Below are 18,183 nucleotides of genomic sequence, written 5' to 3' on the forward strand. Positions count from 1 at the left end.
GGGAATAGTATTCCAAATTGTATGACACCTTACAGGACATGTTTTGATAAAGCCAAACCAAAGTTAGCACATAACGGCGATGGATTATAATGCACTTAAGAGTATATGGTATGGCAATATCCCGGAACAGCTAAGGGAGTTGGTCCCGACAGCTGCAGACAGGCTCAGCTCATGCTAGAGCACCATCTCACATAAAACCAAGCACTCTGCCTCCAGGATTGTTAAGGCCTGCCATAGGAGTGACTTATAGGTATATATGTGTCCAGATATAGGTTTAGATATAGGTATACTATATCTAAGCAAGGGGTGATTACACCCCCTTGCCCCAGCTGAGTGATCATCCAGTTGTGTCAATTTAAGAACCAGCCAGGGGTGGCAAAAGTCATGCTGCAGCCCCTGGTAGGCCTTGGATGCACCTATGCCCTTGGCACCTATAGTGCACTGTATAGGGGCTGACAAGGTGTCCAGTACCAGATTGGTTATGCACCTAGGGTGCATGGAGTCCATTTTAAGGAGAGAGCAGATAGCCTGGGGCCCTGATTAGCAGGGAACCAGGCCAACTAAGTCGAAAAACAGCTAAACACAAGGCAAAAAATCTGGGGTAACCATAGTCAGGTGTCCACCTTCCTACACAGGGGTTCTGAAGGACTGGAAGACTGATTCGGCCCAGAAGTCCTTGGCTCTTCGGTTACCCTTTCAGGGTTCCATGAAGTTTGATGAGGATTTGGAGGATTAACTTCATAGACTATTCAAGTAAAAGAAGCATTCCTCCTCCTTCAAGCATTCCTCTGTTACGGTTCCTTCTAAGCCCAAATTCTTCTTCCATCCTCCCTTGAGGAGGCAGTTTTTTTATGGGCCATGGGAGGTTTTCTTCTGGTAGGGGCAGAGACAAGAGGGCTAAGTATCCACCTGCCATGCCTCGTTGCTGACTATTTGGCGTCCGACACCGGATTCTTGGTCAGAGGTCGGCTTCGGCACTTTATCCCTGCTTTGAGGCGTCCCTGTTCAGATATGCGGGTCCTGGACATTGTGGGACTGGGTTATCTCATCAATTTCTCAGAGCCTCCTCCAGACTCTGGGGTCTGTCCGACGCCCTGGCCATCCCGTCTGACCAGGAAGTCGGAGCTGTGTCTAGGGGGCCAGGCTTTGTTGGACAAGGGGGCTGTACACGAGGTTCCTCCTCTGGAGAGGGGAACAGGGTTTTACATGGGAATAAACAATGTAACAGATGAGTTCAACAATTACACAATAAATCCCCAAAAAAGAATAGGCAATACAATTAGGAGAGGGGAGAAAGGAGAGAGAGAGAGAGAGGTAGTGGAGGGGGCAGGGGGCAGGGGAGGTGAGAAAGGGAGGTTAACGGAAGAGACAATATGAAGAGACGAAAAGAGATCTGTCTAAGGACTGACAGGGTAAGGTGAAGACCAAAGAGAGAATCCACGGCCCATCGCACCTATAGCTAAACCAGGTAGCTTCATCAGGCATTAGACAAAAAAGTTCAGTCTCAATACATTGAGAGAAGGGAGAAGGAGAGACATCAAAAGAGGGAGGATGCGGGAGGATACAGCAGGAGATACGAAAGGAAGTGCAACAATGTGGTTTAACAGTATAACAAAACAAGATCAACAATTATACCTTACAACGAACAGTCAGCAATATGTTAGGAGAGGAGAGAAAGGAGAGAGAAAAGAAGTGGGGGTAGGTGAGGTGAGAAAGTGAGGATAAGGGAAGAGACAACCGTAGAGATGAGAGGAAGTCTGTCTAAAGACCGACTGGGTAGGTGACAACCATGGAGGGAATCCACGGTCCGTCTCCCCTATAGCTAAACCAGGTAGCTCCATCGGGCATCAGACAAAGTAGTTTGGTCTCGGGTGTCGAGGGAAGAGGTTCGCAGAAAAACAGGATGGGAGGGGTATACGCCAGAAAGACGAAGGAAAGGCTGCCCAAATACCGGCTGGGTAGGTGACGGTCTAGGGGGAGTCGCAAAACCCATCTCCTCTATAGCTATCAGGTAGCTCCATCGGTCTTTGGCCAAATAGCTAGGTCTCAATAAGAAACAATTTAAGGAACATGGATTGCAAAATAAATGGAGCGTAGATGGGAGGGGACAGGGAAGGTGAGAAAGGGAGGATAGGGGAAAAGACAACAAGGAGAGACGAAATGAAAACTGTCTAAAGGCCGACTGGGTAGGTGACGACCAAGGAGGGAGTCCACGGCCCATCTCCCCTATAGCTAAACCAGGTAGCTCCATCGGGCATCAGACAGAAAAGTTCAGTCTCAATACATTTAGAGTAGAGAGAAGTAGGGATAATGAATAGAGGGAGGAAGCGGGAAGAGACGACAGGAGAGAAGCAAGGAAGTCTGGCTAAAGACGGACTGGGTAGGTGAAGTCCAAGGAGGGAATCCCCAACCTGTCTCCCCTATAGCTAAACCAGGTAGCTCCATCGGGCATCAAACAGAATAGCTAGCTCTCAAATGACTCGGAAAAAATTCACAGGTAAACAGGGTGGGGACTAGGGCCAGGACAAGTAAGGGCAGAAATCAGTAGCAGGAAAGTGGAGAGGAGTAGAGCGGGGAGGGGTAGGGGGTAGGTAGTTCAGTCAGAGGTACATGATTATAAACAGATACTGGATGTCTTGGCCGAGGTCCTTCCGAAGTTTTGTCTTAAAGTCCCTAAACATGCTCCGAAAAACGTCTTTCGTCAGGGCCATGTTGTCCGCTAACTCCGCAGGGTTTGGCGAGGGGCGCTTTTCTGCCGGTACAAAAAAGTTCGAGACCTTGTTGGGTGATTTGCTGGTCGTCTTCTTTGGCCGCATATGGGCAGGCCCAAGAGGACCCCGCTGTGATGGCAGAGAGATGTCTTGGGCTCGAGGGAAGTAGGACTATAGAAGCTGGCCATGGGATGATCAATAAAGGCTGGCTTGGTCCTGGGGCCACAGTGAGTGCTTAGGGCAGGCACACATTTTCCAGGAGCCCAAAGTGACATGGGGGTTCTGTCTTGTCCTGGATTTGAAGGCAATGAACAAGTTTGTGTTACATCTGTCTTTCAAAATGGAGACTCTCCAACTGGTGATTCTCCTGGTTCTCCCGGGTCATTTCATGTGCACCCTGGATCTCCAGGATGCTTATTATCATGTCCCTGTTAACCCCAGTTCTCGCAGGTTCATGAGGTTTTGTCTGCGTGGGCGCCATTATCAGTTTCAGGTTCTGCCCTTAGGCCTGAGATTGGCTCCGGGGGTATTTACCAAGGTTGTGGTGCATTTGGTAGCTTTGTTCCATCTTCAGGGTGTCCTGATTTACCCTTACCTGGATGATTGGCTGCTCCATGATCCCTCCCTGGATCTGTTGTGGAGGGATCAGGAGCTGGTGTGTTCGGTGTGGAGAGATCATGGGTTTTTTCTGAATCTCCCCAAGAGTCAGCTGGTGCCTTCCCAGGACTTGACATTCATAGAGGCTCGTTTTCACACTGACCTGAATCGGGTTTTCATTCCTGTGTCTCGGTCAGTGACCTTGTCTTCCCTTGCTCGTCGTTTTCTGGAGGAGTGTTCCTTCCTGGTCCGTCTCGGGTTACGACTTATGGGTCTGATGACTGCTACGGTCTTCACGGTGCCTTGCGCGAGGTTTCACCTGTGACCTCTTTGGTCACATCTGTTGTCTTGTTGGGATCAGTTGTCTCGTCCGTCTTGTTTACGGTGTCTCGGTCTGTCCTCCCTGCCCTGCGCTGGCAGATGGTGTCGGACAATCTTGCCTGGGGCTGACTCTGCTGCCCTCTCCTCCGGTTTTCCTCACAATGGATGCCAGTGCTTTGGGGTGGGGAGCAACGTTGGGATTGGACTCCATTCAGAGTCGTTGGTCCCTTTTGGAAGGGAGGAGGCCTTCGAATTGGCGTGAGTTGTCGGCTGTGTTCTGGGCTGTCATTGGGTTCCGGGAACGATTGTTAAATCTCAGTGTGGTAGTTTGTTCGGACAAGGGTGGCCTACCCAAATCACCAGGTTCGTATTCGGTCCAAGTCCCTCAATGCTGTTGTGTCCCATTGTTTTGTTGGGCAGAGGGGCACGTATTGTCTCTGACGGCTGTGCACATCCTGGGGTGGACAATGGGGCGGCAGATGCCCTCAGTCGCTTTTCCCCGCCTCCTAGGAATTGTCTCCGACTCCAGTGGCCTTTTGTCTTGTGTGTGAGAGGTTTGGTCTTCCTTTTCTCAACCTCTTTGCTTCCAGTCACAATGCTCAGCTTCCCCGCTTCTGCTCCTAGGTCCATCAGGTGGGAGCTTGGGGGGTGGATGCTCTGTCCATTCCATGGCTTTCTCACCTGCTGTATGCCTTTCCGCCTCTGGCTCTGATCTGAAAGTTCCTGTCTCATCTGATGTTGGAGGATCGGGAGGGGGTGGTGCCCTTTTGGACCCGGCGTTCCTGATTTCCCAATCTCCGATTGTTGGCTGTTCAGTGCCCTTGGTTGTTTCCGTTCCTTATGTCTCCTCTGCGGTCATCCCCGATGTTGTCCATCTAGCGGCTTTGCCGATCTGGAAGTTGAGAGGCAGAGGTGGTGGAACCAGGCTCTCCCGAGCATTTTGCTTTGGCAGTTCAACAGTCCAGAAGGCCGTCTGCTCTTAAGTCTTACGATCGTCATTGGGGGAACTTCCAGCGTTGGTGTCAGGCGTTGGCATTGTCCCTTCTGGTTTGTCCCCTGTCTGATGTCCTTCAGTTCATTTGGGACAGGTTTGAGAAGGGTTTGGCTGTCTCCGCTTTGCTTGCTCAGTGTACTACTGTCAGGGCTTTCCGTTCCCCTTGGGGGAATTTGTTTGATATGAACGACTTGGTGTCTCGTTTACTGCACAGTTTTTCCTTATCCTGTCCTGTGGTGAGGCCTTCTTTTCCTCTTTGGGACCTCCCCTTGGTGTTGAGGGCTTTGATGGCTTCTCCTTTTGAGCCTTTGTTGGACGTAGATATGAAATTTGTTAATTTCAAGGTTGTCTTTTTTTTGGCCATTACTTCTTCCCGGCGCCTTGGGGAGCTGGAGGCCTTGATGGCTCGTGAGCCCTTTTTTTTTCTTTTTCTTTGGATGATGGGGTGGTCCTCCATTTGGATTCTTCCTTTGTTCCCAGGGTTCCATCTCAATTTCATCGCTCACAGGAGCTGGGGTTGCCAGATTTGAGCTCAGGGTCTGTTGCGGAAGTTGAGCTCCCATGGGCTTTGCAGAATGTTTGGCAAGTGTTGCGGATCTATTTGGGCTACACTCTGTCTTTTCGTAAGTCTGACTTTCTTTTTTTGTCTTTCACTGTTTCCTCTCGTGGTTGCAGGGCTTCTTCTTCATCCATTGGTCGCTGGCTGCGGCAGGTTATCATGTTGGCCTACTCCCTTTCTGGCCCCCCTCCTCCGGCTGGCATACAGGGGCGTTCGACTCATGGGATGCCGGCCTCTTGGACTGAAGTCCGCAGTGTCTCCCTCAAAGGGATTTGTAGGGCGGCTACCTGGGCCTCTTCTAATACATTTGCAAGGTATTGTTGCATTCAGAATGTTCTAGTGGATGATGCTAATTTTGGTTTGGGGGTGCTTCATGCTGTCTGCTCCTGATATTCCCTTGTTTTCTGATTCAATACGTCACTGGGTTTTCTGTTTGTTCTGTGTCCTGGTGGTTTGTTGTGGAATGATTTCCGGTTGCGGTTCGTTATTCTCGCTTGTTGTTAATGAAGGGGACGAGGACAGGAGGAACCTGGGGGTAATGTCCTATTACTTACCGGTAATCTTCATTACTCCTAGTCCCATTGTCCTCGTCCCCTTCATTACATCCTACCCTCCCGGGCATACCGGCCTTCATCTGGGGCTTGGTGGTTCAGGGCGAATGCTAGGAATGGTATGGTTATGTACTCCCAGAGGGAGGGGGAGGGGTAGTACCAGCATTCCTTCGTTCTTTTTTTCTGTTGTTGAGATAGGATTATCTCGCTTGTTTTTAATAAAGGGGACAAGGACAACAGGACCAGGAGTAATAAAGATTACCGGTAAGTAATAGGTCATCCTCCTTCTGCTTGCAGAAGCTGTCCTCATCCTCCATCTTGTGCCATGTCAACCCAGGAGTATAATAAATGGATACCACTGACTTCAGGAATCACTCTCACATAGAGTCCTACTATTGATCATGCATGGTACACATGCAGTCAACATACACACAGGATGTCAGTGCATGGTTCTAGACATTTATATAATTGCAGAAATGTACATAAGGGAAGCCTGTAGGCCACACGCTCAATGACAAAAATAAAAAGTCAGGTCACACTATCAATTCCAACGCATGGTCTGCTCCCACCACCAGGACAGAGAAGGAGGCCCTCTGTCCACTTTGAGGACACTCATGTGTACCCCTTCATGTGTACAGGACGTTGCATAGTTTGGGTCAGCCTTTCTTGGTAGTCTCCTGCTGGTCTGATGACGTTGCCACCCTTAGTGGTGAGTTTTTGGTGCTGGCTCCCTTATGGTGTGCCCCTATATGTACTGCCAGATGCAGATGTCTTTGCATGCCAGAACTGTTTCTGGACTGGTGCCTGAAGTGTTTATGGGTGTAACCAGTTGGTCAGTACTGCCTGTAAAGGCGTTGGGGGACTTTTGTGGTTTTTCAAGTCACTTGTTGCTTAATAGTTAAGTCCCCCCCCACACACACACACTAGCCCCAGCTTAATAGCCAGTTTCATCCCAGCCTCTTCAGTCCTGCACTTTGGAGACCGCCCCCCGCTTTTGGCAGGTGGCTGTCTTAAATGTTTTTTAACCATGTCATGATAGCTGGCAGACATATTTTAATGTATTTTGTTAAAATAGGGTATTAAAAAGTTTATAATGAAATAATAAATATGTGCAGTTTGTCTGTTTTTAGAATTAATGTATATTTATAACTATTTTAAATAATTTATTTAGCAATATTTCCTGTAGGGTTTTATTTTAAGTCCCTATCTCCATTATTTTCTATGGGAGGGTGTTGCAGTACCAGTGGCTGGTCATGTGTAGTGCTGGACTTTCTACAAAAATGTGAGTTAATGCAAACTTCAAATTTGTGAATACTGAAAAGTAGTAAACTTACTCAAAAGTTCAAGCTTACTCAAAAGTACAGTTTGTGAATTGGGCCCCTGTTGCAATATTCCAAGACATCAAAAAAAAGTGTAGGGAACTAAAACTTAAAAGGATTGGTTGTTCACTGTGATAGCAAAGAAGGTCTGGCCAAACATTCCAAACATTTCCTCTCAGTTGCACTTCTTATCTGCCTATGCAAAGGATGGGAATTCTTAACCTGTACAGCTGATTTTACAGCTCTGTATAAGCTATGTATTCACACGAGGGCCCCGTGTCATCCCACTAAAGGGTAATAGATAAAAATGAATGATGAAAGAGTAGTCTAATCAAGGAGAATTCAGCAGTTCATGTTAATGTGGTTTTATTGTGGTTGTAAGCAGATTCTCTGCTAAGAGCCTTCAGAATTAATCACTATACAGGAGGAGTATAAAGAGCCTTTGCACATAGAAGAGAGAAAAGCCCAAAATCAGTGTTACAGGTAAGTATCCCCCCCCCCCCCCATGAAATCAATTGAGTGGTGAAGGTCAACCTGACTAAGGGCCATCAATCACTTATGTTTGGACCTTGAAGATGACCTACAGTGTAGGCTTCTAGAGAGCCACATCCTTTTGCTCTGTTTGTCTGTGCTAGATGATCATTTGTTTTTTTTTTAAATGTACACTTGTGAATAAGTGTATGGAATTGTCATTTGACCTTCTATCTGGATAAATGTAGGACAATTGTTTCCAGCTCTGTCAATTTAGTATTCTTTTAATGAATTAATGTATAGCTTAAGCGGTAGGTAGATAATTAATAATTTTTAATCTTTTCTATTGTGTTGGGTCCATCCGTGGACATGTCATGCAGTGACCAAAACGATGATACCGCAACGACCAGATATTACGGAGATCAAAAAGGAAGACCTTGTGATTGGGGAGCCGTTGATGGAGACGGACACCTCCATCTTATATAAGGGAGAGTACCACAGGGCCACCGTGGCCATCAAGCGCTTCAAGGACTCTTTGTCCATTGACACTAAGTAAGTCTACTAGTAGTATTGCATGCTGAGATAGTATGGGAAAATAAGCATGGGTACAGAGTTTATATTTTAGCAATTGTGGTCCTATTTTGCTACTTCTTTATAAGAAATTGACTTTTCTTATGTTGTTCCCAACAAATCTATATGATCACGTTTTGATATAAAGCCTCTTCTCCGCCAGAATCTGTTCACCTTTTCTACTATAGCGACAGCCCTGGTGGTATTGTGCATTGAGATTTGTAGGTTGTCTGTCCTCTCACTCATTTCTGCTATACTACATAGATTTGAATTTTTGCATTTCAAGTTGACATTACACTCCAGGTGGCACCTCACCGGGAATATGATGCGGCTATAATATAAACAAATCTTTAGTCCACAGTGCTTCACCCTGAGGACACCATCTACTGTTGTTCCCCTCACTCTTGGGTCAGAAGTACACCTGGGGCCAAATTTACTAACGTTTCACACAATGCAGCAAGGGAACTTTCTGTGCAGCGTTGCGTGAAAGTGAGAGAGCAGAAATGCCCCATATCGACTAGGATATGGCTCACTTATGCTGTCTCCTAACGTTGGTGCGCCAACGCAGGCACCCTTGTGCCATGGGGCAAGGATACTTGCGTTATGCGCAAGATTACATTTTGTGCAGTAAGGAATACCCTCCTGTTCAAAAATAATCCTTAGAGGCGTATTACGGTTTCAATGTGTGTTGCAGAATGCAGCACACATGAAAAAAGGAATAACTAGGAAAAGTAAAGATCTTTCTCCTTGTCTATGCGGTAGGTGTACCATTTTCTCACAATCCCAGGTTTACTGCCTTTAGTAAATCGGGGATTGTGTCAAATTAAATTTGTGGATGCAGGGTAACACCCATGCTCCACCGATTAGTCTTACTACAACAAAATATAACGCAAGGAAAGCTGCTGCATTGCATTACATTACGGTACAGTTATGTAAGATGGCACAAATCGCCTCTTAGGTGGCTTTGTAAATCCCATTTAAGGGCTTGAGATGGCTTGCATCTCCTCCACTAAGGTGGAGGAGCCTTGTCCCACTAAACAAAAGAAAAAATAAAATGATAACAACTATCGTTCTTATTAATTTTTCCCATAGCTGTCAGTGGCTCTCAGACGGGGCTGGGCTGGTGGAGCGTGGAGTGGTTTACACTCCTGAAGTGCGCATGACTGCTTGGCCGGCCCTCTTTGACCGGATAAACAGTCATGCGCACTTGCATGTCCCCCACCAGGCTGCGTTACACCCCCTGGTGAGAAACATGCAAATCCTCCCTGTCCCCATCTGAGCGCCAAACCACGGCAATCAGACCAATCACAGCAGTACATTGCAGTGTTGTGATTACTTCAAGGGAGCCTTGGAGCCGGGTGCTTCCTGCTTTTGGCCGGGAGTTTGCAGGAAGTTGACGGAGGCCACAGGAGAGGTGGTGGCCGGCGGCCGGCTGTTCCAGGTAAGTGGGTTTTTCATTTTTAATTATTTGTTAAGTCCTTTGGCCCTGCCCAACTACCTGGGTCCTGTAGCAGCCGCTACTGCCCACGACGACAGCACAAGTCCTTAGTAAATCTGGCCCTTGGTGTCTGTAAAAAGAGTCAACAATCTCCCAGGTTTTCAGTTCTGTTCATGCAGAAAGAACATACCTTTCAAGTTTCACTCGAGGTGTCCAAGTCCGTACTCGTGGATTGACTATCACAAGATTTACAATCTTTATCTTGTAGACATTCATCATAATTATGATGAATGTCAAGCCTTGGAAATCAGAATACACGGAGAGAAATTCGCCGGGCAGAGTACATCATGGGGTCAGCGCTAAGATCAAATGGTAAATAGTTTTTATAAATAGCCCGTACTGTTCTTGACTGCGGAATGCATGGCTGTCGATGAGGCACATTATTAATAGACATGCATTTTCACCATAAAGAAAAGCCAAAAAAGCACATCACACACCTATTAGGTGGCTGGCTGTAAAGGTTTCAATACATTTCCAAACACAAACATAGTGAAAGGGAACACACCAACTCTATATAGCCCTGTGTGTATCGTCCGCCTCTAGGCACTATCTTGATTACCTCGATCTTGTGTTCACATGAATGTATGACGATATAACGCAAACATTTACAACGCATGCCTTTACAGCAGTTTTTACATCGCAACATCCTTTAAAACGCATATCTTTACATTACAACGCATCACAACGTATTTTTAGAAACTACATTTACAGCGCATTCCATTACAACGCAGTCCATTACAACGCATACCCTTACAACGCATACCATTACATTGCATGTTACTTTTAGGGCAACGGTAGGGTAAGTATTGGATAGTGTAGAGGTAAAAATTACTATTCCCACTCCAGTGAGTGCAACAATAGGGTAAGTGTTGGATAATGTAGGGGTAAAAATTACTATTCCCACTCCAGTGAGTGAAACAGTAGGGTAATTGTTGGATAGTGTAGAGGTAAGAATGACTATTCCCACTCCAGTGAGTGCACCAGTAGGGTAAGTGCTGGATAGGGGAGGAGTAAAAATTACTATTCCCCATTACTTACCTTATATTGCGTTGTAATGACGTGTTGTAGTGACATGCGTTGTAGTGACATGCGTTGTAGTGACATGCGTTGTAGTGACATGCGTTGTAGTGACATGCGTTGTAGTGACATGCGATGTAGTGACATGCGATGTAATGACATGCGATGTAATGACATGCGATGTAATGACATGCGATGTAATGACATGCGATGTAATGACATGCGATGTAATGACTGCGTTGTAATTGCATGCAATGTAAAGGATGTTGCATTGTAATGACTGCATTGTAAAGGCAGTGCAATGTAATGACTGCGTTTTAAAGGTTGTTTCCCATTTACATATAAACAATTTAACACGCACTGGTTTTGGCCCTCAAAAATGTCCTTAAACTTTCAGTAGGCGGCTCTCCTATAAACACTAATATTTACAACAAGGGGTGGTGAGGGACAGAGTCTCTGAATTAAACAGAAAGCTCTCACCCAGTCAAAAGATCAGGGCTAGATCCAACACCGTTTTTTAGCTCACTGCACCATCCCAGTTTCAGAACCTGGCTGTATGCAAATTAGTCTGTTCCTGTCCCAGTGCATGATGGGAACAGGGCAAACCAAACTACAAAAGCCAATTCTTACACTGGGAAGGAAACAAGCTCCCGGGACTTCAGGATTCAAGCAAGCCGGGCCGAAGAAGGCTGAAATGCCAGAAACCGGTCCCCGGTAGCTTGTCTCCTTTCTGGTGAAGAATTGGCTTGGTAGTTTAGTCTGCCCTGTTCCCATGATGCACTGGGCCAGGGACAGACTGATTTGCATATAGCCAGGTTCTGAGCTGGGATGGGGCAGTGAGATAAATAACGGTGATGGATCAAGCCCTGATCTTTGGACTGGGTAAGAGTGGTCTGCTCAACTCAGACACTCTGTTCATCACCACCCCCTTTTCTAAATCGTTTTTGGCCACTATAGGTGTGGCAGGGTATACTCAGACATGAGTCCCTTTCTCACTGCTCCATCAGGATTCAAGCAAGCCGGGCCGAAGAAGGCTGAAATGCCAGAAACCGGTCCCCGGTAGCTTGTCTCCTTTCTGGTGAAGAATTGGCTTGGTAGTTTAGTCTGCCCTGTTCCCATGATGCACTGGGCCAGGGACAGACTGATTTGCATATAGCCAGGTTCTGAGCTGGGATGGGGCAGTGAGATAAATAACGGTGATGGATCAAGCCCTGATCTTTGGACTGGGTAAGAGTGGTCTGCTCAACTCAGACACTCTGTTCATCACCACCCCCTTTTCTAAATCGTTTTTGGCCACTATAGGTGTGGCAGGGTATACTCAGACATGAGTCCCTTTCTCACTGCTCCATCAGGATTCAAGCAAGCCGGGCCGAAGAAGGCTGAAATGCCAGAAACCGGTCCCCGGTAGCTTGTCTCCTTTCTGGTGAAGAATTGGCTTGGTAGTTTAGTCTGTCCTGTTCCCATGATGCACTGGGCCAGGGACAGACTGATTTGCATATAGCCAGGTTCTGAGCTGGGATGGGGCAGTGAGATAAATAACGGTGATGGATCAAGCCCTGATCTTTGGACTGGGTAAGAGTGGTCTGCTCAACTCAGACACTCTGTTCATCACCACCCCCTTTTCTAAATCCCTCCTATAAACACTAGCGCTACAAAATAGAACAAGCATTTGCAATGGAATCGGTCCCTTTGGGAGCGTATACGTATTTAGTAATGCAGCATGTTATCGCACATTAGCGCAACTCAGACTTCCGTGTAAGCGCCCCGTCAAATAATCAGAAGCAGCCCCCTCTAAAATTCTACACCATGCGGTAGTTTGGCAGCTAATATAAAGTAAAACTGTACAGCCCTGGGGGGAGTAAATAAAGTGCGGTGGAACTGTTGCCTTCCACAGGAAACGTGGGGCGGGTTCACCCTCCAGCATTATGCTGCCTACACCCACCTGTAGGTGCGGAGATCTGTTTAACTCCGAGAGAGAGATCGGGCCACCTGTGTAGAGTGTAATACAGACCAGCCAGAGGCTCAACTAAAGCCAAATTTAGGGGGGGGGCTAAGAAAAAATGTCGGGGGCTGAACCTTTAATCAGTAGGCAGAGTGGAGCTGCAGGGGCTCTTAGAAGGGGTGAAACAACTGCAAGGCCTAATTAACATTCTAATGGTCTTTTAAAGACCTGTGAAACGTTCGGGTGCGGCTCTGTGTGTGCCTGGGATCTGTCTCATCCCGGGCTGCCACACACGAAGGGGGGGGGCTGAAGCCCGGTGAGTCCAATGGGTGTTGCGCGCCTGCAGACCTGCAACTCACTAGCCACAAGAGCTGGCCTGCCTGCAGCACAGCCCCCCTAACGACGGACACCAGCCTGAGCCCGCTTGTGAGCCTGAAGAAGACATTGAATACATCTCTCTTGGTTTTCAAAGAAATGTTACCATAATGCCTCCTACCACACAATTAACCTTTGAGGACAAAGGAACCCTAATTATTATAAGAGGATTTCCCTTCATACTCAACTTCGGATAGCACAGGGACCAGTGACTGGAACGGAGGCAATTCCCGACACAACATGGGCAAAAACAAAACTCACTGCTGCCTTATGTGTTCCTTAAACTGGAAATCATATGAGTTCCTCAGTAAACGGACCAACCACCCAGTCAGTTCATAATTGTGCACTTTACAGGTAGTCACTGAATCGGTGAAAATGTCGATAATATCTCAAAAATAAATCTCAAAAATAGTGAGTGAGTGGAAGGCTGAGTGAGGATTGATACATTGCATGGTGATGGATAGATGGGGTAATGAGTGGATGAGTTAGTGGGATGTATGTCGTTACTACGCATGCTTTTACAACGCATGTCTTTACCACGCAGGTTTTACAACGCAAGTCGTTACAACGACTTGCGTTGGGGGGCGCTGGATAGTGAATAGTTTAATTTACTATTCCAACTTCAGTCCCCTTGGATAGTAGGGAAGGTTTTGGATAGTTAATTAAACTATTCCCTATCCTACAGCGACCCCAGCGCAAGTCGTTGTAACAACTTGCGTTGTAAAAGTTGCATGGTGAAGGTACTGCGTGGTAAAAGTTGCATTGTAAACGCTGTTCCCCGAGTTAGTGGGTCACTGAGTGACTGGTTCAAGAAGGTTTGCAGGCGCACAGGCCTCCAGCTAGATTGGTGGATGCATGATGAGTAAGTGAAGGGGCGCGTGTGGACCATAGAGTCGATGGATGCACGAGGGATAAATGGATGGATGAGTGGGCACATGGATGAATGTTCATATTCGTGAAGAGATTGGTGGATGGATGAGTAGTTGATCGACGTGTGAGAGGCTGGATAGGTGCATGCATCTGATTACTTCAGCTTGCAGTCATCTCAAGGCACAGTTTTAAGACCGGGACAATGAGGTCAAGTGATGGAGTTGGCCCTGACGAACTGCAGCCAGGATCTGTTTGGAGGCTTTGGCTAAAGAGCTTATTCTCCAGAATGCATAGTTCATTCGGTCCCAAGACTCAGCAGTTTGCAGAGAGGCCATTGTAGATTCTGGCTGCTGTGGGAGGCATGTTTGAGGTGTAATCCTTTTTGAGGGAATAAGCCACGTAGCAAAGGCCTTAAGTGCAGACGGTGTAGTTACCTTGGTGCATCAGGTGCAGTGGCACAGGGGTCTGAGGGGCCAACTGAACCTTGATTATTGCTGTATTTTATTATTTAAACAGCAGCCGGTCACTCGTTTTCTTTCCTGCACTAGGGTTCATGTCATGCAGGCTAAGGGAAACATCCTTTACGATGCAACTTTTACAACGCAGTGCCTTTACAACGCGGTATTTACAACGACAACCATTACAACGCATTGCGCTGGGGGGCGCTCTAGGATAGGGAATAAGTTTAATTTACTATCCAACACCTTCCCTAGTGTCCACGGGGACTGGAGTTGGAATAGTAAATTAAACTATTCACTATCCAGCACCCCAAAGCACTATGCGTTGTAAAGGTATTCGTTGTAAATACCGCGTTGTAAAGGTATGCGTGGTAAAAGTATGCATTGTAACGTCATTCATCCGCAGGCTAAGCTACCCTGCAACTGCTGTTACTGTGTCTGACCACAGATCACCTCTGGGGGTGCTGGCGGAGGACACATGCTGTGCACTGTCCCTACTCACGCATGGTGACGGGTGTACGAACTGCCGGGAAACATAGGGGCACAATAAACCCAACCCGGACTACAACACCTGAGACAAGAGATCCAGGCAATATACCTCTCTGCTGTTAATTACTGTAAATGCTTTGCACCCCAGTACTCAGTAGAAGTGCTTTAAAACATCCGAAGAACAATGCGGTGTGAAGATGTAGAGCACCTAGACCCGATTCACTTTGCTTGAACCACTTTATTCTTAAGTAGCCGCACTTTTCATACAAATCTTCTTTTTCGTGCTTCCTTGTGTCGGTTTAATCTTCCACGATTTTATTTTAAAGAGACATGCGGTATCTCTTACTTTCAATTGGTGACCTTTGAACTGTGCAGCTCTATTATTGTGCTTGGGTGCAAATGTTCACTTGAAATTAAGGTGCCAGGATATCATCTATCAGAGTCATCTGCGATGTAAATAAGGAATGCAGTTCCAAGAGGAATCTGCAGGAGTGTCATTTCAAAAGTCTACATTCATCTTTAATGGCATACTGTCCTCTAGTGGCCTTGTTATTATGTATTGCTCCTAGATCTGCAAAATTGAACAATAGTTATGAATTTATTTCATCCGTCTTTCATTGCCTGCTTTGTAAATGGCTGACCAGGAGGAGCCGTCCGCAGCAAGCACGGAGACTCCTGAGAGCGCTCTATTAAGTCCTCACATAACAGGAACGTCAAGGGCCACTTTATTTTCTGTTGCTTGCATTGTTTTCGGCGCCAGCTATGGACACCTAACAGAATACTAAGGTTGCAATGCCCAGACGGGAGGAGGGGCCATTGCGCGCTGTGAAGGAGCATTGCGGCCGACCAGAAGAAGCCATTGGTGAAATTGCTATGGGGCAGGAACAGACACAGAAAGGAGGGACCAACACGGACAAACACCAATAACAAGCCAGCATTTCTGAATGCCACAGATAACAACCAATGGCAATCAGTGGGTGTGCCAAAAGCCCACTGAAGAGGATGCACCAGGTCTTGCAGACAGCGCAAGCATTTTCGATCCTCAACGTAAAAAGAGCTCATGTAGGTTTGTGGGGAGAGGAAGCCATCTGTAAAGTGGGGGTGCTTTCGCTCCTCCAAACGGGTGGTTCCTCTGCTCCACTTATAGTTGAGGAATTACTGATTTATTGCCTTTTGAACCTTTTGCGGTTGGGCCTCCCACCACCGACTTGTTTTTGAGAAACGAAAAGGCCAGCATTTATTTCTAAAGAAAGTTCTCCCACTGTTTTGATGGAAGCACTTTTTTAAACTTGTTTTTGTTAGATTTACTAAACAGCAGACTGTCTCGTGTTTTTTTACCCCAACATTTTTTTCTTTCGTTTTAGTAAAGGATCTTTCTTTCAATCCATTGCGGAGCTTGCTTTGAACACCATTAGAGCTGGTAAAACTCTCTTTTTGGGTTTTGTTGCCTCCATCACTTTTGCCTCTGCTAGCTTATGATTCTATATATTGACAGTAAGCCCTTTCGATCGCAGCGACCTTGAGTCGGGGGTTAGTCGGTTGGGTCAGAATTTTCGACCATTCCACTAGGTCTTCTGTGAGGTGTTCCTCTTTTCGGGAGATCTTTTTATGGTTTATCTTTAGCCAGGGCCCATTCCAGCACAATCAATCCTTGTACCCCCATGGTATGGAGCAATGAATTACAATCCACCCTATATCCAAGAAAGTAGCCAGTGCTGCAAATCTGTGTTGAATGTGTTCTTTTTTTCTTTCAGGAAATATCCCCAGCAAGCATCAGGGGAATTATCATTTCACTTGCTGTAGTATTACAACTCCTGAACGCCAACATTTCTGTATTTGTGGGCACTCTAAAGAAACAACTAGTGCAAGCCGGGCACCTTTGTGGATTCACCCTGCACATATGTTTATGGAATCAAATGAATTCTATGAAGATAATCGAACTATACACCTTGTACTTAACATTAGTTGATGCCAGTTAGACTTCTGCACAACTTATTTCATTCCTCGTCTCAGACTTTGACAGGTCAATCCAGTGTCCATTTTCCCTGACCAAAGTAACTCCATCTCATTGTCCTGTTGCATTGAAGGACTATATATTTGCTACTAGCTTTTCTGCATGAAAGTTCAGCATTATATTCTATGGATTACTTTCCGGGATTCTGGAAATTATTTCCCAAACTCTTTCTCTATGCTAGTTGTGCATGCTTGATAACTACCCTGGACCCACCCGAAAAATCGTCTGAACTTCTACTACGCTAGGAGTTTATCTTTTAGGTATACGTCTTCCAGTGTCAATGTCTCTCAGCCTCCCGCCAACTAGTAATCAACTTCTTGTGTGTTATGTTTTTAAAGGGACTTTTGCACCATAAAGGCATACCTGGTGCAAAAGGGGGCAACTCGGAACTGTCTTTACTGCGTATACCCAAACTCTTCCCATTTGTCTAATAACATATGGTAATATGTTCTCCATCATCAGGGCGTCTGCAACATGCTTGTTTATGGTTATGTTCTCTGTACTCTTTTTTTTCTCCCTGTTGCGTTTGTGCAGTTAACTAATATGTTGTACAGTGCAGTGAAGAATCAGGCCCACATACTCCTATGGTAGTTTGAGTGTGGTTTCATTCTGTTGGTTTACCTGCCATGACCAGGGAGCTCAGCTCAAGAGTGTGTCTTGGTAGGGGAGATCCTGCCTACAATTGTCCATGGCAAAATAGCCCAGATCGCTCTGAGAGCTGTAGGCCTTCCACTACTCTGTCAGTTTTATTGTGCATTGTGCTGATTCACTAAGAACAATGTGGATTTCCAAACTTCAGACCACTTTCATATTTATGCCCTCTTCTGGAGGGCTACGCTCACCTTTCCCATTAAGCTGGTCAAATCGAAATAATTTTGATTAAACCATGTTAACCAACAAGCCCGACTCCCCACCAAAATCCCACAGTTGCTGTAAAAAGAGTGGGACTGATTATTCCTGGTATTTCAAATTACAAGGACGCCATCTGCATACATGGGCAATGTGTGTTGTATTGTCCAACTATTTGACCAAATCCACCATCCTAGAATGTGCAGTCTAGATGCAGGTGGCTCCATTGCCCTTGTGAACACTAACTATGGTAGAGGGCACCCTTTTTTGGGGATCCGTCTCCAATACCCAGTTGTCGGAGATCACTTTCCCCGTCATTACCTTACCGGTGAGACTTGATTATAGCACTTTAACTCCCCTCAGGAAGATTGGACTGAATTCCATCCATTTAACACCAACGTTCACAATGCTGGATGAATTCAAATCGAGTCTCTAAGGCTGCTAATCCTTAAGGCTCCTGTGAGGTGGACAGGCTGTGGGGTACATGTGAAGAATGTCTCAGGTCTTTGTCTTGCTCCGTATCAGTGCCTGCATTAGCTATAGACAGTACAAAAGGGGGTGGTGATGGACGGAGCATC

The 18,183-nt window shown here is 46.4% G+C and overlaps 1 protein-coding gene across 2 annotated transcripts in view; it reads left to right on the top strand.

Moving 5' to 3' along the window:
- Nucleotides 1-18,183, top strand: part of MLKL (mixed lineage kinase domain like pseudokinase) — a 703,954-nt gene that overhangs the window by 197,101 nt on the left and 488,670 nt on the right. For both annotated transcript variants that reach the window (XM_086945230.1, XM_086945229.1), the window contains one exon: nucleotides 7,904-8,075. In XM_086945230.1, coding sequence (XP_086801356.1) covers nucleotides 7,904-8,075 — 172 coding nt within the window. The remainder of the gene's footprint in view (nucleotides 1-7,903; nucleotides 8,076-18,183) is intronic.

This window comes from Lissotriton vulgaris, chromosome 12 (assembly GCF_964263255.1).
Source record: "Lissotriton vulgaris chromosome 12, aLisVul1.2, whole genome shotgun sequence".
Taxonomy (NCBI): domain Eukaryota; kingdom Metazoa; phylum Chordata; class Amphibia; order Caudata; family Salamandridae; genus Lissotriton; species Lissotriton vulgaris.